We start from the raw sequence: 25,622 nt of genomic DNA, 5'->3' as shown, positions 1-25,622 counted from the left end.
ATGTTTTATTTAAGAGCTTGGCTTTTAAGCTGTTCTTAAGTTGAAATTAATAGGTTTCTTCTGATGCATGTTGACAAAAACAGTTTTCTGATTGATAGTAAGAATGTATATCTTTCTACACATTGCTTATTTTATATTGTCAGAATAGGTAGTCTGAATAGAGCTATTGCAAAACATACTGTATTGATTACTGTTGAAAGATTAAGCAATGCTATCTCATTTAAAACTTGAAGAACACGCTAATAAGCTGTAGAACAAATCTGTAAGTGCCGTAGTAATTCAGTAAATTAGATGTTTAAGAACAAAATGACTTTAATGTTAGAATTGTTTTATCAATTTATTTCCAAATAAACTGAGTTTATAAGATTTATGCTGAAAGCCAAACCAGTGTAACAGCATAGGATAACTAACTGAAGGAGATTCCATAGCATAATATATGATCTATGAAAAAAGTCTTTAATGTTCATTGAGGATCTTTTTTCTTTTCTTTTTCCAAATGTGAATTTTCAGTCTTGACAAAACTACTTGTGATTGCAGTAACATACTGTCCTGAACTCCTGTCCATAGCTTGAGGGACTATCTAGTTATTGTATTTTTGTGCTAGGATGAATTGAATTGTGTATTAGCTGGCTTGCTGAACTGAAATTGTTATTGCAGTAGAGACCTTGGTTCAGCTTCAGAATGAGACAATTTTCTGCTACAATATAAGTGCTATAAAAATGTTTTTATGAATCCATGGTTAATTTCTGATTTGATTATTACCCAGAGTGTGCTATATGCAAATCCATTCATCTTTTCCCCTCTTATCTTAGCTATATTATATTATATTATATATATATATATATATATATATATATATATATATATATATATATATATATATATATATATATATATACACACACACGAGCGAAAGAGATGAGATTAGCCAATACTCTTTGTCTACAACTCAGGGGAGTTCCTTGATTACCTAACACAAGCGTTAGGCATGCAGGATACAGTGAAAAGAAAATTAATGGCATTTAGGTATGAAATAAGATACACCAAAGCCAAATGTACTGTAGGCTCTGAGGGCCAGAGTTATAGCTTCTCAGTTGACTATCTAGGACAAAAAGTTTTGGATTATGCGTACAGCGTGATTCTGTGCAGGCTGCTTTGAAAGTAAGTACTATTGAATGCCACTGATCTTATTGCTAAACAAATACTTGTAGGAGTTCGCCTAAATTAGACTGCCAAAAATAATGAAACTAATGATGATTATGTGCCATCAACTTGTGCGATGATGTACTGTAGATCGCTTTTCTCAAGGATGATTGTTCCCAATCTGATTTTTCTAATCTTCCAACAATGTACCCATTGCTGCTGTCCTCTTGCTTGCCCTCTTGTTCTGCCTTTCATTCAGCCTTTCCCAGCTTTAAAGAGACAAGAAAGTTAGGTCTCTGCCTAATGAGTCCAAATATGATAATATGAGCCTGTTCATTTGTGCCTCAAGTCAGAACTCTGGGTTGATTTGTTTAATGATTCATCTGTTTGTTTTCTTGACTTCACTGCAGTTCCAAAATTCAATACTATTTCTACCCTGTTTCTTCAAAGTTCAACTTTCATAGAGTGTTGCAGGGAAAACCACTGCCTGCACAATTCTGATCTTTATAGGTATAGACCTAGGTCAGCTCCACTAGGTACAGTACATCACATCAAAAAAGTAAATCCGAAGAATAGTAATTATATTGCCAATAGTAATAAAATCTTGCAAGTCTAATTGTGCTTTATTTCTGCCCCTCCCCCTGCAGTGCTGTGAAACTCAGAATGGGATAGCTTGCCACAGCCAACTCACTATGAGACATCTCACCATGGGACAACTTGCCACGGGACAATTTAACAATTCTATTTAATTATTTAAAATAAATTAAAAAATATTTTAAGTTTTGCAGTTCACATTTCATTCTGTCCCTCCTTTTGCCTCCTTGATGATCCTAATGATTCTAATCCACTAGTTCTTTGATATTAGTGTAACTCTCGTCCTGCAGCGAGTTTGGCTGTGGCAAGTTGTCTCTCAGTGAATTGGCCAGGTGAAACTGAGGAGGTTTTGTTAGAGTTGTTTCCTCCTCTATTATGAAGGTTATGAACTTGAGCTTTTTGCCTCATTAAACTAGGAACAGATCAAGGTCATCTTCTTTACTTTCTACATCGTGGTATCTGAAGATCTTTTTCAAGGCCTTCATTGAACGTGCTAGTCTGAGGTTTATTTCTTGACTGCTGGAATTTTGACCATAGTTAGCCTGAAAAAGCAAGAGCTTCAGTATCTACATCATCAGTTCTGGGGCTGATTGCTTATACCTGTTCTCCATTAATTTGATCTTTTTACTATGTGATTTTAGTCCCATGTTTTCACTTTGCTCCTTGACTTTCAATACTAGATCTGGCAGATCCTTTACAGCTATCAGCATAGTACAGTTTACTGTTTCTTCCTCCAATTTTAAATCACGCTAATCTTTTTCGAGTCCAGCCTCCATCAGGTTGAATAAATAATGGGAGAACTCATAGCCTCAGCTCACTCCTTTTCTGATCTGGAGCCAGGCTGTATTGCCATTTTCCATCTGGAGTCAGATTTCCTGTCCTACGTATAGGTTTTACACAATGATAATGAGATGTTCTGAGATTCTCATTTTCCTAAGCACATTCTAGAGCTTGACATGGTTGACACATCAAAGGTTTTTCTATAATCAATGAAGCATATATTGACTTCCTTTTTTCTTTTTCTTTTATTGAATTCTTTAGCTTTCTGAGTTCTCCAGTCTGAATCAGCAATCGTATCTTTTATTCCTTGCCTTTTCTAAAGCCAGCTTGAACATCTGGCATTTCCCTTCCCATTTAGGACTTTAATCTGCATTGAATGATCCTGAGCATTATTTTACTAACATGTGACACTAAGGAATATTGTATGACAGTCTGCACACGCTTTTAAATCTGTCTTTTATATTGGTGCCTTCAGATCTTTTAGCTGTTATATTTGTTCTACAGATTTACTTCCATAGTTTGATTAGAAGTTTTACAGATTCTTCTTTTGTGAATTGATATTCCATCAATTCCTGTAGTCTTAGGAGAATAATAATTATCTAAACGTTCAAACTGTATCTTCTAGTACTAGAAGTTTTTGTAAATACTGCAGGAATTATCTGCTAAAGTATTTGGGTTGGATATTTCTTTTGTACAGAATTTTAGTATATTTGTTCCACCTTTGCTTACTCTTCTTTGAATCAGCTACTATCTGTGCTATCCTATGGCATACAATTTGAGGTTGGAATTTCTTCGAGTTCAAGGATAGTTTGGAAGACTTTCCTCCCCCCCCCATCTATGTCCATCCTTGATGTTTTTATAGATGTCATTGTAATGCTACATGTTGTCTCTTCTAATAACTCTCTGAAATTCCTGAGATCTTTGTCTTTCTTTGGCTTTGGCTTCTTTTATATTTTTAGCAATTTCCACCCTTTATTCTGAAATCTAGTTTTCTGTTCTTTGGCAGTCTCTCTTTTTCACATCCATCCTTATCAATTTCTTTGATTTCATTCCACAATTTTGGTCCCCTTTCCACCCCTGTAATGATAAAAGGAAGGACAAAGGCCTATGGTTAAAAGATTGATTGAATTAAAACTCTGTTTAGTGCTGATTATCTTGAATTAAGAAGAAAGGAATAATTTTACAAGAAGCCTACAAGACAATCAATACTGGGAGGCTTTTGTATAATTGCCTGTAGACCAGACAAACAGTATAAAAACTTGACTTTTGAACCAGCCTGTAAGGGAAGGAAAAATAAAAGGCATTGAGATTTTTTTTCTCCATTATTCAAGGGAAACTAGTAGCTGGGAGTCCAGCTATGATCTTTCATCCTTCTGGCAAACTTTTTTTAATGCCAGGAAACTTTGCTTAGAAAAGCTATATCTCCTTAACAGACTGGACTTGAGCTTGGCCAGTGTGATCATGAGGTGAGCAATTGGGCTTGCAATTAAGCCTAAAGAAGATAATTGGGCCATGGAGGATTAAACTTAGCTCCTCCTGTAAATTGTCATTTTAGCCCTGAGGGGATTTGAGTCCTGCACCATTAGAATCAGAGTGCATGCAACCAAGGTATTATTTTTACATCCTTGTTGCTTACAGTTCTTGGCTGAATTTCTATTAACAATGAGAATATGTCTATATAGCGTTAACTGTCCAATCAGCTTTTTGTTGTAAAGATTAAAAAAAAAATCCGTCAATTATATTGTAATATATGTATCTGCTGATAGTGGAACAGATTATGAACTAGTCATGTGTCAGTTGTCACTCGAGGCAAAAATGACCAGGCTCAAAATATTCTACTTCAGACATATGGTAAGACCTAGGTCTCTGGAGAAGAGTCTAATGCAGACATGTCAAACTTGCGACGTCGTGCAACATATTGGAACTTTTCCCCCATTGCCGGCAATGGAGTGGGCCAGCAGTTTGACACCCCTGCTCTAACGGTTGGAAAAGTGGAAAGAAAGAGAAGAGAAGAAAATCAACAGTAAAATAAATGAACTCAGTTACAATAGTGATTGATGCAAAGTTTGAAAATCAGACAGATCAGATTAGTGGATTGTCATGGAGAAAATCTATGTGCAAGTTGTGCCCAAAATTTGTTGTTAAGGGAGTTTTTGCCCCATTTTACAACCTTGCACAGTTATTAAATGAGTCGCTGTAGTTAAGTTAGTAAAAGTGTTGTTAAGTGAATCTGGCTCCCCCATTGACTTCGCTTGTCAGAAAGTCGCAAAAGCCGAGCACACGACCCCAGAACACTACAATCATTAATATGAGTCAGTAGCCAAGTGTCTAAATTTTGATGAACAAGTGGATAGAGCAGGGGTCTTCAAACTTGGCCCTTTTATGACTTGTGGACTTCAACTCCCAGAATTCCTTAGCCAGGCACGCTGGGACATTTTTGGCTGAGGAATTCTGGGAATTTAAGTCCACAAATCATAAAAGGACCAAGTTTGAAGATTCCTGGGCTAGAGCAATTACCGTATTTTCCAGCGTATAAGACGACTCGATGTATAAGACGACCCCCGACTTCGGAGAAGATTTGCATGGTTAGAAAATCGTCTTATACACCGGAAAATAAGGTATTTTCCAGTGTATAAGACGACTCGGCGTATAAGACGACCCCCGACTTCGGAGAAGATTTGTATGGTTTAGAAAGTCGTCTTATATGCCGGAAAATACAGTAGTTAATTCTATAGCTCTGTTTTCAGTTCAAGCCCAGTCATTTCTTGAAGATAAAATTGTGCCATGGCGGCACACATAGATACATATGTGGAATTGCACTGGAAAACCATGCAGAATTGTAACTAGTGCAAATATTGCTATGAATCCCTTATGGAAGTAAAATTTCACAAATACATTTGAATGATTTTTGTTATACAGACTTAATTCAGGTTATTGGTGTAACCTTATACAGGTAGTCCTCCATGTACAATCACAACGAAGCTTAAAATTTCCACTGCTAAGCAGGACAGTTGTTAAGCGAGTTGTGTCCCATTTTATGACCCTTTTGCCACAAGTGAATCATGCAGTTGTTAAGTGAATCTCGCTTCCCCCATTGACTTTGGTTGTCGGAAGCTGGCTGGGAAGGTTACAAATGGTGATCACATGATCCCAGGATGTGCAGCCATCATAAATACATGCCTGTTGCCAAGCATCCGAATTTTGATCAAGTGACCACAGGGTATGCCGCAGTGGTCATAAGTGTGAAAACCGGTGCTAAGTTACTCTTTTCAGTGCCGTTGTATCTTTGAATGGTCACTAAACAAATGGTTGTAAATTGAGGATTATCAGTAATGCCTCTCATAATCTGGTTCTCAAATATTTTCAAGAATGGCTGTCACTCTTGTTTTACCTTCCAAGCTCAAGTTTAAATTTACCTTCCAATCTAATCTCTAAGCAAAATAAAATAGCGCTGAGCAAATGGCTTTCATCTCAATCAGTTCAAGGCCTTGGAATGAGCTCATGTCTCGGATGCAGGTTCCACACTATGTTGGCCCATTGGAGGATGTACTGTGGCTTGATCTTTTAATTCAGCTGCTTACTTGATTTTAGGGGGATGTTTTTATTAATACATTTTTAATTTATCTACATGGTTTACTTAAACATTGCTTTTATTCTCTGACAGGCCTGGGAACCTCTAAGACGGTTAAAGAGTAGATTAAATACAATGTAGTCAAGGAATCCTTTAGGTCAGTGATGGCGAACCTTTTAGAGATCGAGTGCCCCAAAACTGGCCCCGCCCTGTCCCCACTCCACCCCTGCCCCACCCCCGCTCCGCCCCCATCCCCTGCCCTGCCTGCCCACAGGGCACCGCCTCCAGGGCCTGCCGCAGATCGCCCAGGCAGCCTAGCAGCGCTATGGCGGCCACACCCTCTGCCCATGCCCTGCAGCATCAGCTGTGAACAATGGGGTGTGAGGGCAGAGTCTTGTCTATGCTGTCTGGCTTCCATGTCCTTGGCTGCGCTGCTCCGCTTGGGCCACGCTCGGGAGTGACTGTCCTTCAGGGGGGCTGCTGGAGAAGAGGGGGTTGCGGGGGGAGGCGAGGCTGGAGCAACAGCACGTGTGCCCACAGAGAGGGCTCCAAGTGCCGCCTCTGGCACCCGTGCCATAGGTTCACTACCCACTGCTTTAGGTGGTGGTGCTAACGAAATTCTTCACCTATTCTATGTAGCAAGTATTAAATAACATGCTTGACCACATTATAGACATGTTACCTAGTAAGCGAGATTTTCTTTCATACATAAGGCTGGCCCTGTCTCTCCACTTTCCTGCCTTGCACTTGAAGATATGGCTAGGTCCAGTGTGCCATAGTTAGAGCCTTCTGATTCACACAACTGAGGTTTTGTTTCAGATGGTCTTTTTCTTGAAGATTAAATACTTACTGATAATGTTTTTCTCTGAAACATAATAGCACTGGCTCAAATTGACGAGGCCTTGTCTAACGAGAATGACTTTTCAGCCCTTGGAATCCTGTTCCTTGGTAATAACACTATATTTCAGCATCTCGCTTAGGAATCTCATTGCTTTCATATTTGAGTTTTTGAAGTTGGCATATTAAAACAACCTTCCCCATTCGGGAGGACGCATTGGGCTATGAGCCCCAGAATTCTCACTTCATTTTCAATTGATAAGGAATTTTTCTTTGTTGTCTGCCGACTTCCAAATGAATGGTACCAGAATTCTGCATTTGAAATCATGCTTAGCTCACCTGTTCAGGACACAGGTAACTTGTTCACCGTAACCATTTGCGTTCATAATTAATGCAACTGTATAGCTTAGCAAAAAATGCCAATTTGGTGCATGAACTTTAAAGAGCAATTTCTTCAGTTGACAAATCTATTTCATTATTTTATATTTGTACAATACGTATTATTTACTATATCTGGACACTCATCTGAGCATATGACACCAGCCAAATTATGTAATTTATTATCTTTAACATTTCTGTACTTGCAATATTTTAGAATATGTATTCCTTACAGATATTTCTTTCGTTTACTCAATGTTTTATCCATAAGCTTTTGGAACGAAGGTTGGCAACTATTTAGCACTTTTCAAAATTGAAATGATTCCCACAGTGTAAGAATAAAACAAAAGTATAATTAAAAATCAAAATGGAACCAACATGGATAGTTTAGGTAGGCCATATGGTTCATTGGGGCACATTTCATTTCCCTTGGTACTTACTACTCTATATTGAAATTTTGAAGAGCATCAAAAAGCACTGTCAGAACATAAATACGGTAAATGTTTTTGATTATTATATTTGAGCATATTTGATTTAAGGTATGCATGTGTGCCTTTAAAAAAGGGGGAAAACGTAGGTGGTAGAGCCCATCTGTGATGGCTATCCGTGACACTATTTCCTCATTCACAGTGAAAGCAACTTTCATTGCTTTTAAAGGATGTTGATTTCGAACTACTGGATTTTCACTGTTGCAGAAAGTTATTATGAGCACTGGTGGTATAGTGGTTAGAATGCAGTATTGCAGGCTGATTCTGCCCACAACCAGGAGTTTGAATCTGACACGGCTCAAGATTGACTCAGCTTTCCATTCTTCTAACGTCAGTAAAATGATGATCCAGATTGTTGGGAGCAATACGCTGACATTGTAAACTGCCCCAAGAGAACTATGGGGCAGTATATAAGTCTAAGTGCTATTGATACTTCTATTGATATTATATACAACAGTGATGGCGAACCTTTTAGAGACCGAGTGCCCAAACTGCAACCCAAAACCCACATATGCATCATCGGGTGCTGGGTGGGTGTGGCCTATTGGGTGGGCGTGGCTGCGGTGGTAGCAGACTGGGTGGGACTAAAAAGTTCAATCAATTCCAACTTTGCAATATCTTTTTTTCCCCGCGAGAAGTTGAAATTGACTGATTGAACCTTTTTTTTTTGTACACAGCGGCGGAGGCCTAAAGCAAAAAGGTTTTATAAAACCCAGCTGTAGGACTGGGGCGACGGCGCACGTGCTCATAGAGAGAGCTCTGAGTGCCGCCTCTGACACCCGTGCCATAGGTTCGCCATCACTGATATACAGTATATACAGAAATGATGAAAAATGAATGGTTTTTGGTTTTTTTTAAAAAAAAACATTTTACAGTGGCATTTGTTAGAACACAATTGGATTCCCATAGGTACGGATTCACCTTCTGCTGTTTATACCTGTAACTCTACAGAGTGTATTCCTCATCTTAGATTCTTGGGCCCAAAATTTGAGAACATAGAAGGAAACTAGGGTACCACAGATTTTTAAGGCAGGAACGAAGTATTATTCACAAGCACTTACTGATCCAGATTATTAGGTCAAACTGTTTCTATACACTTTATTAGCCATTATGAACTAAAACACTAATCACAGATAAAAGTGATTGGGAGAGAGAGCTTTTTGTTAATAGTTTGGCTGGGTGTCATATTTTGTCTGTTGGCAACGAAAGAAATGTGAGAGGTCATTAAATTACATGATTTGTTCTTATGAATTATCAATATCTTTTTGGAACAATATTTAATGTATATATAAGTTTATAATTATGAGGAAATAGTAGGGAGGAATACTATATTAGATAAGTTCACCTATGTGTGTGTGTGTATGTATGCAGTGCTTTTTTTCTTAAAAAAAAAAAACAAAAACAAAAGTGCCGGAACTCACACACATCATACAATCCGCTTTGCCTACCCTACAAGGTTCCATCCAAAAAAGGTGCCAGAACTCCGTTCTGGGCGTTCTATGAGAAAAAAAAGTCCTGTATGTATGTATGTATATATATATGTGTATGTGTGTGTGTGTGAGAGAGAGGGAGAGAGAGGGAGAGAGAGGGAGAGAGATTGTAGATTGCTGGCTGGTGGGATAAAAATGTAATAATAATATTTTAATATTACAGATGTTAATGTTATGTGGAATACTCTTGTCAGTTTCTTCTGGGTTGTTAGTCTAAAACTAGTGTTATACATGCACCTGTACGTGAAGTAGTAAAATACTTTGAAAGCAGAATCCTGGACTGACAGTATTTTTATCTGATGCAGCTTTTTTTCTCTGAACGTTAAGGTTTATTTCCCTGCAAGTGTCATTAGTTTCCCTAGTGCAGACATGTCAAACACAAGGCAGATGTGGCCCGCGAAGTGGTTTCATGTGGCCCACAAAGCCATCCTGGAAACAGTGAGGGGGAATGGCCCCCGCTGCCTTGACCCTGGCCCAGGCCGACTGGGAGCCAATGTACAATTTTGTGGTGGCCATCTATGCTGAAACACATTCAGTCTTAGCTCCACAAGGCCGTCTAGAAACAGCAAGGAACTAGCCCCTGCCGCGTCGCCCCTGCCCCCTAGGTGCGTGCTAGGGAGGTGTCACTCTTTGTGAGGAATGAAGAAATGAACTATGCCTTGGCGCTTGCCCTGATCCCACCCCTTTCTGCCAGAGACCCTGAGATCTGTCCCACTCCTGCCCCGGCCCCCACCGGCAACCTTGACACGAACGATGTAGAGCTGGCCATGCCCACCCAATAGGCCACACCCACTCCATCCACGCCCACCCAGTAGGCCGCACCACCCTGGCCACAGCTACCTGTCGCCCTCCCGAGGTCAACTGCAATGCTGATGCGGCCCTCAATGAAATTGAGTTTGACACCCTTGCCCTAGTGCAGTGATCCTCAACCTTTCTAATGCCGTGACCCCATAATACAGTTCCCCATGTTGTGGTGACCCCCAAGTGGGTGTGGCCACCAATAAGAGGGAGTAGGACAGCTAGGGAAAAGGGAAAAAAATGGCGGACAGCATGGTTTGGCGACCGCCGTGAAATGGTCATTCGACCCCAAATGGGGTCCCGACCCACAGGTTGAGAACCACTGCCCTAGTGTAAGAAGCAGTTGATATTGTTTTGAAGGGTGATAGCTCTTTTGTTTTTTTGGCAAATTGCTTCGTGGAGGTAAATCTGGTTGATCAATGAATTAATTATGACAAATTCTACAATTTAGAGTCAGTTTTCATTTTAAATCTTTGAAATCATGGCAAACTGAAGTTGTTAAGATCACTGCTTTTGTGACCATACAACAGAATAAATATTTGATTATGATTTGAATTGTAAAGAGCAATAAACACCAGCATTTAATTTGATTTATGTAATTATCATAAATATCTTCAATTTTGAACTGTATCCTAGATTAAAAATATATATTTTTGTTCTTGTTGAAACCAATGAATTCATCATAATGATGGATTCATAGCTAAAGGATATGTCCTAATAAACTTTTAGTGAAATCTATTCTTACAAGTAAGGTTTATTCTATCTCAGTTCCATTATTTCAATTATATTAAGTCTATATCTTTTGGATCTGACTGAAATAAATAAAAATAAAATAGATTAAATCTATATTTATCTCTCTTGTTCTTACAGCATCTGAAATTATAAATTAAGCAGTTGCATAATTAGCATCCTCTAGTTACGAGACAAAAATTAAAATGAAGAGTTTGGAATTAAAAATATCATAGGATTTATCATGGTTTTTTTTTAAATTTCTTTTAAATATTTTTATAGCACTTCCCATTCCAAGCGTCTGCCAGCTCTGCGTGCATTAAAATACTGTGTTTCCAATAAAACGTATAAAGCAATTTAAAAGCTTAAACTTTGTAAAGTATATAAAAAGGCTATTATTGTAGCAGTGCTATTAGAAGGCATCAAATGCCAGGGTAAATTCCCAAATAATATTATGCTGAAACACAGGACTTCTGGGGAGGAAACAGCAAACCGAAGACAGAACAGACCCAGTGACTGCAACAGAATGAAGAGCCTGTGAGTGGACTGGTTCTTCAGAATTCTTCTACAGTCAGGGAGATGACTTGGGGTCGCACACGAGGAGGAGGAGTCCCACAGGGCAGTGGTCTTAAGCAGGTTTAGACCTCTGGGAGATGAAAGAATGCCACCTTTGCCCAAGCCATGGTCTGTGCCTTTATGGACCTAGGATTTTCATACTTCCTATCCCAATAACTTTTTGAAATGGACCATTAACTACTTTTCAGCTTTTATGAACCTTTGAAACGACAAGAGTTACAGCAGGGGTCTTCAAACTTTGGCCCTTTTATGCCTGGCTGAGGAATTCTGGGAGTTGAAGTCCACAAGTCATAAAAGGGCCAAGTTTGGAGACCCCCGACTTACAGCATTGGAGGAGCTTCCTTTAATTTAAGAAAGAACCTTTAAATATAAGGACTTTTAATTTAAGAAAGAACCTTTAAATATAAGGACTTTAAAAAAAATTCTCTTTTTGGAATAAACTGCAAAAGGACAATTAGAACATTGATTTTGGAAAATTACAAATGGACTAAGTTGATATGGATTTGAAATAAAATTTTGGAATTAATTATAAGAATTCTTTCCATGAGAAAAATCTATTGTTTTGAATTCTTAAAAAAAGAAGGAATTTTCAAAGTTGGATACATTCGAGGGAACTAAAGACAACTAAATAGTACAATTAAAGGACAAGAATACTTAAATTTGACTTACTAAAATAACATGGAGCAAAATACTTCAACATTGGATGTATTGTGAGATATTTGTAAATAATGAACCCAGAAGTTAATTTCAAGAGAATCTGCCATTACAAACAGACTGAGTTTTAAAAAAAAGTTATGGAAGAACAAGAAGTTTTACTGAACAAGACTGAAATTAATTTGAAAGTGAAAACAAAAGTTTTGTTTTATTCTTTTCTTTTTCTTAGTTTGAATTTTTTAATTGTAATGTTTAATACAATTATAATTAAAAAAAATTAAATTAAGTTGTTTCTTACAATGAGCCATGGTGGTGTAGTGGTTAGAATGCAGTACTATAGGCTAACTCACTGCTCACTTCAGAAGTTCGATCTTGTCCAGCTCAAGCTTGACTCAGCCTTCCGTCCTTCCAACGTCGGTAAAATGAGGACCCAGATTGTTGGGGGCAATATGCTGACTCTGGAAACCGCTCAGAGAGTGCTGTAAAACACTATGAAGCGGTATATAAGTCTAAGTGCTATTGACATTCCTATTCTTACTACTTGTTTTCCAGCTTTAAAAAATTTAGATTCCTTGATAAAATAGCAATTTTTATATTACCAAAGCTGGAAATTAATTTTAATTGTATGGGAATCATTTTGCTTATTGATCAAGGTAGTTTTTTATATCTTGAAAATATACACATGGTGAGTAATGTTAGCTCCTTTATTCTAGCAGTGATAGGTAAATTTAACTTTTGGATAATTTCCATTAAATTCAGTGGGGCTTACCTCTGAGTAAGTATGCAAGTTCTATTTCCTTTGCATTATATTTTAACAGTCTTTGTGAACACAGACTTTTCTGGGTCCTATATTTCTTTCCCAGGGACTCAATTTAATAATATCCAAGATGATGAAGAATCCCAGTCAAGTGAGAAGTTTCACACTAATCTTGACATTTTCCTTGATTCTAAAAGGCTTTTGTGAATTTTGGAATCATGTAAAACTTGTTATTAAATAATATCAAACAGATGAATTTTTTAAAAATTATCTGATAATACAGTGTTTTAGATAAACCAATATGAAATTGAATTAGATATATAAGCTTCCTGATTTATTTTACAGGGTATCCACCATGAATGAACCAGCTTGTAGTGGAAATGGGCAAGATTTTGATGTATTTAGTGTAATGGACTGGAAAGATGGAATTGGTACCTTGCCTGGAAGCGATTTGAAGGTACTGTAATTGCAGAGATGTACACAGAGCGATGTATACTGTTTCATAAAAAGGTGTGATTATTTTAGTTAAAGAACAAAAGAACAAAACGCAGGTTATTTTTAATTGTAAAATATTACATAGCAGTAAAATAACAATAAAGGTATCAGTCCATAATATAAAAGAAGCAATAAAATGACAGAGTAAAAACAAGAACAGCATATTAATCTTAGATTTTAACTTTAACATATTAACTACAAAAAAGTAAGGAGCTTTGGAAAGAAACTCATCTCATAGTTGGGATATACCCACACAACTACAACTCTCACAGCATCTCCACATATGATCAGAATTCTGGCACTTGGCAACTGGCATGTATTTACAGCGGTTGCAGCATCCTGCACTCATATGATCACCACCTCATAGAAAGTTTGCTGATCCAGTAATATGAACATGATTTTGGAAGATTGAATTGCAGTTATATGCAAGCTTCAACCAATCATAAAGGCATTCATTGTTATTTCATGGAGTAAGGAACTGTTTTAGGAATGAAAACACTGAAAAGGAAGTCATTGGGAAAACAATGATAAATGGGACAGGGAACTCGATTGTAAAATGGCATGGTTGTAAAACGCAAAGTCACATGAATGCTGACTTAATGACAGCAATTCTGGCAGTTCAGTTGCAGTCGTTAGGTGAATCCTGCATGGTCATCAGATGTGATGTCATGTGATTGCCATTTGCAGTCTGCTACCAGCTTTCTAAGTGATTTTGTCTGTTAGAAGCTGGAAGGGAAGGTTGCAAAGGGTGATCACGTGACCATGGGACACTGCAACCTTGTAATTGAGTCCATTTGCTAAGTAGTTGAATCACAATCACATGACTGCAACATTGAGTCATGTGGCTGCAATACTGAGGATTGTCCATAAACTTCAGTGCCATCATAATTGCTAATGGTTGCTGAACAAATGATCATTAACTGACAATTATCTGTAATTCTGAGGGCTAAACCCTAGAGGTCACATCTCTACATGTGTATGCTCATATAAAGAATCATCTCCAATAAATACTGCAAAGAGAAAAACTTGTCAAATGTATCATTTGATCACAAATAGTGACAAAGAAATACATTTTTTTTCATATTTATTTGGGGGTATACACAAAGATCTTAAAGCAATTCCAGTGTGCAGTTCTATGGAGCTGAATGGAGATTTGATTCCAAATTATCTCCTCAGCTCTAGTTCCACTCCTAGACTGTTGTACAACATTTCCATGCTCAGCGTTCAGAACGTTTAATTGAGGGAAATGAAATGTGTCCTATTAAGTTTTCAAGGATCATGCTGTTTTGCCTCTGGTGCTTTCATCTTTTCTCCTATCTCTTTTTCTCTTCTTTCTAAGCTGAAACTTAAATATAGTAGTAGTAGTAGTAGTAGTAGTAGTAGTAGTAGTAGTAGTAGTAGTAGTAGTAATAATAATAATAATAATAATAATAATAAAGTTGGAAGGGACCTTGGAGGTCATCGAGTCCAACCCCCTGCTCAGGCAGGAACCCTACACCATTTCAGACAAATGGCTGTCCAGTCTCTTCTTAAAAACTTCCAGTGTTGGAGCATTCACTGCTTCTGGAGGCAGGTTGCTCCACTGGTTAATTGTTCTAACTGTCAGGAAGTTTCTCCTTAGTTCTAGGTTGCTTCTCTCCTTGATTAGTTTTCATCCATTCCTTCTTGTTCTGCCTTCAGGCACCTTGGAGAATAGCTTGACTCCCTCTTCATTGTGGTAACCCGAGATATTGGAACACTGCTATTATTGTCCCTCCTTGTCCTTTTGAATTTCTGAATGAATAAATAAAGGATGTTTCACATCTATGTTTTATTCTTTAAGCATAATTTTTAAATAAGGTATAGGTGTGTGTTTGAGGAGAAAGCTTGGCCTCATCAGCTTCCTTCTGTGCAGAAAGGGCAGACTTTAAATACAGGCTTTTAAACACAGGCTTTTTGTTCTTCATTGCCTTCCTTGTGCTGAGGAGATGACTTCCTGCTCCTATCTGCTTGCTTACATTTTGGAAAGTGGCTTTCTAACTAAAATGACTTGGGGTTTCCATTGGAAAAGAGATTAATGCAGCAATAATGCCAGAAGATTTTTATTATTAATTTATTATTTCTCTAAGTTGCTTAAAAATATGACCAAGTCTAAATGTAGGCCAAATATATATATTTTTTCAAATACCCTTCCCCCAGCTTCAACGCATGGAAAGTGTCTTAGTTGAGCATTAGATTTTTTTTTATTTTTCTGCAGCACCTACAGTCTTGTCATTACTCGTTCTTCTCTGTCTCCAGCATTTGTATTCAACTTATTCTTCCCACCTAAATACACGTCATACTTTACTCATACTGAACTAATCATGCATAATCCTTCTGTTATAGTTGATTAGGGTTCTTTAATTAGGAAAATGTGAGAAGAACTCTCCCACTTTGGAATAACAGCAGTTTGAAGCAATCTTATTTATAATGAAATTAGATCAGGAGTAGGCAACCCAAAATACTCAAAGAGCCACTTGGACCCGTTTCCCACCGAAAACAAAACACCGGTGGGAAACCCTTTTGATATCTAAAATGAAGATAACGCTGCATATATCCTTTTTTACCTTTATTATAGGTATGTGTGTGTGTGTGTGTGTGTGTGTGTGTGTGTATGTATGTATGTGTGTATGTATGTGTGTATATATATATATATATATATATACACACACACACATACATACATATATATATACACACACATACCACATACACACACAGGTAAAAAAGGATATATGCAGTGTTATCTTCATTTTAGATGTCAAAAGGGTCTCTCTCTGTCTTTCTCTCTCCCTTCTTCTCTCTCTATCTGCCACTCTATCTATCCTTGGTCTGCCAGTCCTCTTCCCCCAGTCTCTTTCTTTCTCTCTCTCTCTTTCCTCTCTCTCTCTTTCTCTCTCTCTTTCTCTCTCTCTCTTCTCTCCCTCCCCTCTTTCCCTCTCTCCTATCTGCTGCTCACCTGGCAAGCTGGCTTCAAGCTGTTCTCCAACAAGCTCAGGGGTAGGCAACCTCAGCTCTTTTATGACTCATGGACTTCAACTCCCAGAATTCCTGAGTCAGCATAGCTGGGCTAGCTAGCTCTCTCCTGCCCTTCCTGCTGAGACACAGCAAAGGGAGGAACTCCACCCAATAAGCTTTTCAGCTCCTTGGAGAACACTGTGAGTGCACTCTCTTTTACACACACACACACACACAGAGAGAGAGAGAGAGAGAGAGAGAGAGAAGCAGGGAAGCGCAATTGCCTCTCTCTGTCTCTGTAAATGGCAGAGGAGGCTGGGAGCCACAGGGGAAGGCTCAAAGAGCTGCATGCGGCTCTGGAGCCGCAGGTTGCCGACCTGTGTATTAGATGAAAGATGTTGCCCATTTTTAAACAATAAAGGTATCATTACTTATGATACTCAAGAAAGTGGATCAATTTTATTCGGATTGCCTCACATTGCAAAATGTCAGGGCAGTTTTCAGGGTAGGACTTTGAAAATGCATAGTTTGAGGAGGATCTTAAGGCAATTCTATAAAATTTAATTCATCAGCTTGATCCAGAACAGATTGTTTTTAATAATTCAAATGGTGAATTAAGATTTTTATTAAGTGAAAAGGCTTAGAATCACACCAACAACAATCCTAGTCGGTATGAGAAACTTCTTCCTAGCCTGTGGAATGATCCTTTGTTGATCTTTCTTCTTAAGATCAAACAAAGGATCGTTCCACAAAAAATATTTATTAGTAGTACATTAAAACACAGATCCTTTGAATTATCTAAAAAAAAATCACACTGCACTGTTATTTTTCTTGTTTTTAGTATAAAATGGTGGGTTATTTATAGAAAGCAATTTCATATATGAACTATTTTTTCCTAGTGAAGACTGCCTGCAAGAAAATGGGTCTTTCATTCATTATTCAGATTTGCTTCAAACATTGTATGTTGCAAATTATTTCAACATCCAAATTTGTGAGTAAAATGTTCAGACAAAATGAAATAAAAATGCTGCAGCAGTCTGACATTTAATGCAATAAGTAACTTTCATCTGCTGTAGAGTTTCAAGGTTTGGGAGTTTTCCATTTGTCAGGCAAAGGAGTATGTTCAAATCAGAAACACTTCAGTATATTACAATTGGTGTGAACTGGGTAAAGGACTTAAAAGTTGATATTTTCCAAACTGAAGAGCATATATAAAAGTGAAGGACCCTGCTTTTCTGAATCATTCTGATGAGTACATACAATCACCATCACCTTTGGATTCAAGTGCTGCAATTAAATTGGACAAGCTGCAATAATTTAAAATTGCTTCCTGATAAAGTAGCAGTATGTGGAACATTTTTTTTTTTGTACTTGTGTGCTTTTTCAAGTGCCCTGTTTTCAAAGTGACGTTGCAAGTATGCCTAGTACATTGTTATTGCTAACTAAACAAGTGAATGCGTCTATTTTAAAAAAAGCATTCTGAAAATAGATATAGCTGAGCCTGGGAATACATTCAGAAACAGACATGTGCCAGAACCTAATGGCCAAAAATGAGCTAGCCAGGAATAAATCTATTATCAAATCTGGTTTGCAAGCATCTGAAAGTGCCTTAAATTATTCCATTTCCCTTACTTGGAAACTGTATTAGTACATTCCATTTACAAGCAGTTCCCATTGTCATTGTGTGATGCAGGGGTGAAGGGATTTAAGGCTTGGGGATGCTATTTTGATTATATGTAGAACCTAAGGTAGCAAACAGGAGCCAGCTGCAAAAAACACACTCTTAGAAGGCTGAACTCCAGAGTATTCTGTCCCTCAGAACAGATATCAGAGGATGGATTCTCTTCAGGACCACAGCAGGAGAGAAAATAATTAAATTCTCCCTCTATTTCTGCTGCTGTCCTAATCCATTCTCCCAGCTGCTGCTATTTCCATTTTTAACCACCTGAATGTTAAGTGCAGTTGTCACAGATATGCTTGCCTTGAGAGTGCAGTCGTTTGAAGCAAACCCACAAATTGACCTTTACGTGGCTGAATACAGGTAGTCCTCAACTTACAAACACAGGATCACAGCCTCCTCTGTCACAAAGCGATTTTCTGACTTTTTTTTTGCCATAGTTGTTAAGTAAGTTACCACGGTCATTAAGCAAGTTTGGCTTCCCCATTGACTTTGCTTGTCAGAAGCGCCCTGGGAAAATTGCAGATGGTGATCACATGACCCAGGGATGCTACAACTTTTGTAAATACATGCTGTTTGCCAAGCGCCCTGGTATTAATCAAGTGACTGCAGGGAACCTGTGGTAATTGTAACTGCAAGGACCGGTCGTAAGTCACTTTTTTCAGTGCTGTTGCAACCTCAGCTGGTTGTTAAACAAGTTGTCATATGTTGAGGACAAGGTGTAGTGGATCAAAGTGGCTGTGTTATTTTTTTCTTGACTGATCAAAGTGATTTTTGCACATGCAGAGAAGCCATGTTCTTCAAGGCAAAGGCATCAGTTTGATTAGCCCCATATCCATGCATTGCCACTTACAAAGCAAGACTTTTCTTTGTGAAAGACTGAAATGGAGTAGGTCTGTTTTCCATATCCCTAGAATGGGGTGTCAAACTTGCAACGCCATGTGACGTGTCACGACGTATCGTGACTTTTTTTTCCTATTGCCGGCAATGGCGTGGGTGGGGTTTTGCATCTGGCCCATGGGCCGCCAGTTTGACACCCTTGCCCTAGAAACACACATTTAATTTCAGTTGGACCTCTCTTAAGAGCATAAGTACAATGCAAGTAGAAATTTATCAGGAAAACAATAAAATTTGGCACAATAGTGAAGAAACATAATATCAAGAATGTTTACGTAATCTAGCACTGGCTGAAATGACATTAATTTTTATTCTGGGTTGTTATGTGTAACATGAGCGAATAGCACATAAAAGATTTTAGACTAAACTATGTATACAATTCATTTTTGAACTAGATAAAAGTGCTAATATGTATGCGCAGAGCAGAAAAAAAAGCCCCTACCTCTTGTGTTTACAGTCAAAATTTGTTGCAGGGGAAACAAAAGAGAAAGGAGAAGTTAGCAGAGACAGGAACTGCTATCTAGAAAAATTGGTGTTGTCTTTTTTGTTGTTGAAAAATGAAACTGCATAAAGCCATTCAGTCCCATTCAGAAAGTTCATTCTCAAATGTATTTTCAATGGAATTATACGTGACCACTAGATGGTACTGGCATTCTACTATTTTTTTCTTTCAATAGCCTCCCTTAATTTTACTATCATTTAATTATATACCCTTGTTTATTTTACGTTCACGCTTTCTGTTATTTTCCCCAATGTTTTCATCTTTGATATGCATGCTATCCTTAGAATTCTGGTCCTTGTTCAGTCTAAAACTGGAACAGATGTTTAAAAGAATATATAGAAAACTCTGAACTCAGGAATATGTTCACCGAGACAAATGCATTCAGGGATAAGCAGCCTTTGCCTGTTGTTTCAGTTCATGTGGGAGAGACTGATGTTTTTTAAAATTCAGAAGATAAGATATAAATTAGATACTGAGTGGGATACAGCACCATTAACTGAATCAGTCGATTCCCCCATTGCTTTGCTTGCTGGAAGATGGATGGAAAGGTTGCAGATGGCAATCATATGACACCAGGATGCTGCAACCATCATATAAATAATGTACTAATTGCCAAGTGTCTGAATTTTGAACACGTGACCATGAGGATGCTGCAGTAGATGTCAGGGGGAGGATCAGTTGTAAGTCACTTTTTTCAGTGCCATTGCAACTTGTCTGCAAACAAGGGTTATAAGTCAAAGGCTGGCTGTACATGTAGCAATATAAAAGCTACTTTTGATTTTTCTGTCCATTGGTATTTTAAATAAGTAATGAGATAATTAAGGAGCCAGTATGGTGAAAAATAATAAATATCACCATGTACGTGTGTACTGTATGTGTGTGTGTGTGTGCAATATACAAACTACAGTTGATAACTAAAACTTACCTGTTCATATTGGTTTTTTTTACATGTTAAAATTAGTTTTGTGTGAATGAATTTGGTGCTCTAGAAGTAATCACCGATGTAACAGAGATGGAAAGTGTTAAGAAGGCTACAGCTACCACAACTTGGATGGTGCCAACTGTCCAGGAAGGTCAGTGCAGTGATTTTAATTTTGTTTCTTGGCATCCCAATTTCATAGGGATATTAGTGGGTCTAGCTTCCTAGACAAGATTATAATTTCTGATGCTCATATATTTTAAATAAGAAGAGATGGAATCTAAGCAGAATTGTTCTACAAATACTCTAAAATTTGTTTCAAGGAATGAATCGTAGTGCTAGCGTAAATTCCCATTTTTAAACAGTTTGGGGCAGCAAATAATAGAGGGGGAGGGGGAAAGTGAAGACCGAGACCAGAAATACGCATTTGGTATAATCTAAGCATTCCACCTAAAAAAACCTTGCTGTTCTACCTTCCCTGCTACTGCCACAAGGGAAAGAAAGGACTAAGACCTTTTTTGTCTGCTGGATGGGGCCCAAATCAAGTGCTTGCTCTCTTGGCCTGGAAACAATAGTCATGTTAAATGCAGTTAAAACATTCACGTAAACATTGGCTCCAAATCAGCAGGATTTATGTTAAAAGTTAAAAATTTACTGTTAATGAATTTTGCTTAGAAGAAGGTTGAAGCTTCTGCTTTCTTGTAATATACAACACCACCTCTCTGCTCACAGAATCACATTTAAAGAAGACGGAACAAAAATAAAACAAAAACGGCACCAGGTAAAAGGATCAGAGAAGGCAGTTCCGTAGATTGTTTAAGGTTTTTGTGGTTCCTATATATTTGTCTGTGGTAAAACTAAAACACAATCTTCTTGTGCCCATGGAAAACCAATAAGAAGCAATTAAGAACTAGGTGATAGTATTCTGAATATTTCAGAAAAGAGCTACTGAATTAAATTGTGTTCTGGGCTGACGTAGGCAGTTTCTGGCCTCAGGGAGGTATAAGGCTGTGTGGGAACACCTGCAAATTGTTTTGTAAGCCCCAAAGTGACCATAACCCAATTTAGGAAAAAAAGACAAATTACTTCATCTACTTCAGTTCTGCCCACTCATTTCCCTGCTCACTATGGTTTCACCCTCCCCCAGATTTTATATTTGATTCTCCAATAACCAATAACCAGAAGATTGCCCATTCCTGCTTTAGATGCTGGATATATACAGACTTGTGCTTCCAGGAAAAGGAGCTTATCTTTCATTTATGAAAGAGACCAGGTTCAACAAACTCTTAGCAATAGGGAGAGTCTAAAGGAGATTTCATTTGGGAATTCTTTCATTGCCTTGCAGCCTACATGCTGATTCACAGTCCTCTGGAACATCTCTGCAGGAAGATGGCAAATTCATCAAAAATCACTTGTCCTTATTTCTCTTGTGAATTCCCGTGAGCAGTATTTTGCTCATCTGGGATCCAGTCCAATAGCTTTTATATATTGAAATCTGTTTGATGGAATATTTTTCCAAAGTTCTTAAGCTTGCAAACCACTTGATATAAATAGTAATTTAAATCTTGACTAGTAAGGACTTAAGAAGTGTCTTGCTGGATTCGACTATTGGTCAATCTAATCCAGTGATGGCAAACCTTTTAGAGACCGAGTGCCCAAACTGCAATCCCAAACCCACTTATGTATCATTGGGTGCTGGGTGGGCATGGCCCATTAAGTGGGTGTGTTCCATTGGGTGGGCATGGCTGCTGGGGTAATGGCAGACTGGGTGGGACTAAAAAGTTCAATCAATCAATTCCAACTTTGCGAGATCTTTTTTTTTCCTGAGAGAAGTTGATTGATTGATTGAACCTTTTTTTTTTTTTTTGCACACGGTGGCGGAGGCCTAAAGTGAAAAGGTTTTTATAAAACCCAGCTGAAGGCCTAGGACTGGGGGGACGGTGCACGTGCCCACAGAGAGGGCTCTGAGTGCCACCTCTGGCACCCGTGCCATAGGTTTACCACCACGGATCTAATCCATCTGTTCTCGCAGTGGCCAACCAGTTACACAAGCAAGAATTCTTCCACGAATTTGGCCAACCCTTTTTTTGAATCCAGCTAAGTTGGTAGCCAGTATTACCGTATATTCCGGCGTATAAGACGACTTTTGAGAGCGTTGAAACAGCCTCCGAACTCGGGGGTCGTCTTATACGCCGAGTCGTCTTATATGCCGGAAATAAGGTAGTTTCTGGCGTATAAGACGACTTTCTAGGCATGCGACTCGGCGTTGATCGTCTTATACGGCGGAAATACGGTAGTTTCCGGCGTATAAGACGACTTTCTAGGCATGCAACTCGGCATCGATGGTCTTGCGACTCGGCGTCGATGGTCTTGCGACCTGGTGTCAAACTAGGGGGTCGTCTTATACGCCGGGTCACCCTATACGCTGGAATATAAGGTATATCTCATGGCTCCAAATTCCAAAGTTTAATTATTTATGGTGTAAAAATACTTCCTGTTGTTACTTCCTATAGTTTTATACACCTTATTCATGTTCTCTCTTGTTCCTTTCTAAAATAAATGCCGCCAAAGTTGCAACATTTCCTTGTAAGATGCAGTCCTTTTATCTTCTTACTTTCTTTCCTCTGGACTTTCTCTAGTTCCATTATACCCTTTGGAAGATGTGGTAACCAAAAACTACACACTATATTCTAGATGTGGCTGCAACATTGATTTATATACAGTCATTATTTATTTGTTTGTTTATTTATTAAAATTTTATTCCTCCCATCTCCACTGTAAAGCGACTCTAGGTAGTTTACAGGTTATAAAACAAATAGAAAAATAATTAAAATATATTAAACTATTAAAACAATACATATTTTAAAAAATAAAAACTATACAAAAAACAAAACCATGGTTTTATGATATCGGCTTTTCTATTTTCTGTATAAATTCTATTTATCCCTGACATGCTGTTGACTTTTACAGCAAATGCACGCTGTACTGATATCTTCATCAAACTGTTCACCATCACTCCGAGAAAATAAGATTGTTGTTGAGTAAATGGTTTAGATGAAGCCAGTAAGATTTTTCTAAAGTGTCAGCACTGATAGCTCGTGGGAAGCCTGAAATCCCTTTTGAAAAGGGTATTGGTAATTAAAGAGGTGCAGGAAAGTAGCAAAAAGATGCTTTGGAGCATGCAAGTTGTAATATAGATTGTTCTACAGCCGCAAAAGCAGCCACAAAATCCTGGATAAAAGATACAGCTACTTTAAGGAATGGTAGACATGTGCTAGGTGTGTTTCCCAGCTGAAAGTCTTGGTCATTTTGTTTGACATGATTTATTGATATGCTTTTTCCCCCCCAACCTTTATGTCATCTTGAGTATTCACTGCTTTCTTTCTTCTGTGTAGCATTCTCAGAAAAAACAGACATACCACCAAAATTGAAGGAAACTGCCAAGGCAGATGGGCTTCATTTTTGTGAAAATTATTTTCAGTCCGGAACATCAGTGGAGTTTGTAGCTGGAGAAAGAGCTTGCAGCCAAAAATGTGCTCATCTGTTTAAAAACAAGTAAGAGTTAATGTAATACATACAGCATAATATCATTGCAAGTACAAATTCTGTTATTGCCTAAGAGAACACTGATTAAAAATACTTGCTGAGCTGTCAGTTGATCTTTTAAAAAATGAAATCTGTGTTGTATTATTGTGCTAATTACTGCTGGGTTGTTTTTTTCTGAAGCAAAGGAGAAAAAGTACAGGGATATTAGAGGCACTAGGTGCTACCATGCAAGCCTTATAGCGGTTGCAGGTGCAAATCTTCCACCCTTAAGAAATTCCAGGGCTAGAACACAACTGATCTTACAAAAATTCAAACATTTATTTGTTAAGAATGCTTCTATGTGAGTTCAGTGATGCCATTTGGGGATACTGTAGATCAGTGTTTCACAACCTTGACAATTTTAAGGCATGTGGACTTCAATTCCCAGAATTCCACAGCCAGCAATGCTGACTGTGGAATTCTGGGAGTTGAAGTCCACATGCCTTAAAATTGTCAAGGTTGAGAAACACTGCTGTAGATAGTGTAGTGCTTTTGATGCTGCATTATTGACCTCTGTTCAGTTAGATAAAACAAGGCAGATATTTTCTACAATTGTTTAAATAAGTTTATAAATAAAAGAATTCCCAAGAGCTTGAAACAGAATTGACCTTACACGTCTCGGAGAAGCCATATTTTTCTCAGTAATTACCACTGTTTGTGAGCATAATATAAATCTGCCAGAATAGTCATATATTTGATTACCGTTCAGTATAATTCATAGCTAAGTGTCAACAGGATGCAGTCTTAAAAGAAGTAAACCTGCAAAAAACACATGGCTGTCAAAGATAGGTGCTTCATTCACATTCCTGCATGCTTACAAGAATTGGAACAGTTCTGATACATATCTACTAAGAAATAAATCCCAGTAGGTTTGACTTCTAGTTAAAGATTGCAACATCATTATATATTCATAGAATTTTGCTTATTATATGAGCTTGTGATAAAAAAGTTTGCATTATTCACTTTGATTTTATAAAGGTTCTATTTAGATGCAATCCAATATATTGGAATTTACAGAAGCAAAGTCATGTGTTTTTGTTCAGGGCCATGCATTAACTGTTTCACTCTCTGTTGATAATAGTATAGTTCAGTTTATTCCTAATGCAAATAGTTATTGCATAGTTGCTTTTACTGTGTTCATTTGAGAAATTTGTTTTACTGGGATTGTACTTATTCCTACATAATAATATCTTCAATCTTTCAACAGATTGCAGTCTTTCTTCTTTTTTTAAAGGTTTTTATTAATTTTTTTCCATACATTCAGTAGTATTTATTCAACAAATGTGCTGTCTGTATTTACATTTGCTAATGTAAATACAGGGGCTGCCATAAAGAAGAGGGAATCAAGCTATTTTCCAAAGCACCTGAAGGCAGGACAAGAAGCAACGGGTGGAAACTAATCAAAGAGAGACGCAACCTAGAACTAAGGAGAAACTTCCTGACAGTGAGAACAATTAATCAGTGGAACAGCCTGCCTCCAGAAGCAGTAAATGCTCCAACACTGGAAGTTTTTAAGAAGAGACTGGACAGCCATTTGTCCGAAATGGTGTAGGGTTTCCTGCCAGAGCAGGGGGTTGGACTAGATGACCTCCAAGGTCCCTTCCAACTTTACTACTATTACATTGTAATACATATTTAGTTCCTAATCCTTTATTCTTTCTTCTAGCCATCGATAAAATAAGTCCCAAGTTTGATAATATTCTGTTTCTTCTTTTTCTTTCAGTCTCAGTCTATCCATCTCTGTGCATTCTAATATTTTTTAATTATTTCTTCAT

The 25,622-nt window shown here is 37.9% G+C and overlaps 1 protein-coding gene across 4 annotated transcripts in view; it reads left to right on the top strand.

Moving 5' to 3' along the window:
- The window catches only part of L3MBTL3 (L3MBTL histone methyl-lysine binding protein 3), a 90,597-nt gene that overhangs the window by 6,141 nt on the left and 58,834 nt on the right, over window positions 1–25,622 (top strand). For 3 of the 4 annotated variants that reach the window (XM_039324544.1, XM_039324568.1, XM_039324560.1), the window contains exons 2-4: window positions 13,141–13,252; window positions 20,305–20,416; window positions 23,658–23,817. In XM_039324544.1, the coding sequence (XP_039180478.1) occupies window positions 13,141–13,252; window positions 20,305–20,416; window positions 23,658–23,817 (384 nt within the window). Of the gene's footprint in view, window positions 1–10,333; window positions 11,346–13,140; window positions 13,253–20,304; window positions 20,417–23,657; window positions 23,818–25,622 lie in introns of those variants that run through there. The other variant, XM_039324552.1, reaches the window with a different exon arrangement.

Source organism: Crotalus tigris, unplaced genomic scaffold, assembly GCF_016545835.1.
Source record: "Crotalus tigris isolate CLP2741 ecotype Arizona unplaced genomic scaffold, ASM1654583v1 scf7180000017611.44802233496:7321179, whole genome shotgun sequence".
Taxonomy (NCBI): domain Eukaryota; kingdom Metazoa; phylum Chordata; class Lepidosauria; order Squamata; family Viperidae; genus Crotalus; species Crotalus tigris.
Note: the sequence above shows the minus strand (reverse complement) of the source record. Positions and strands in the feature narration are given on the sequence as shown.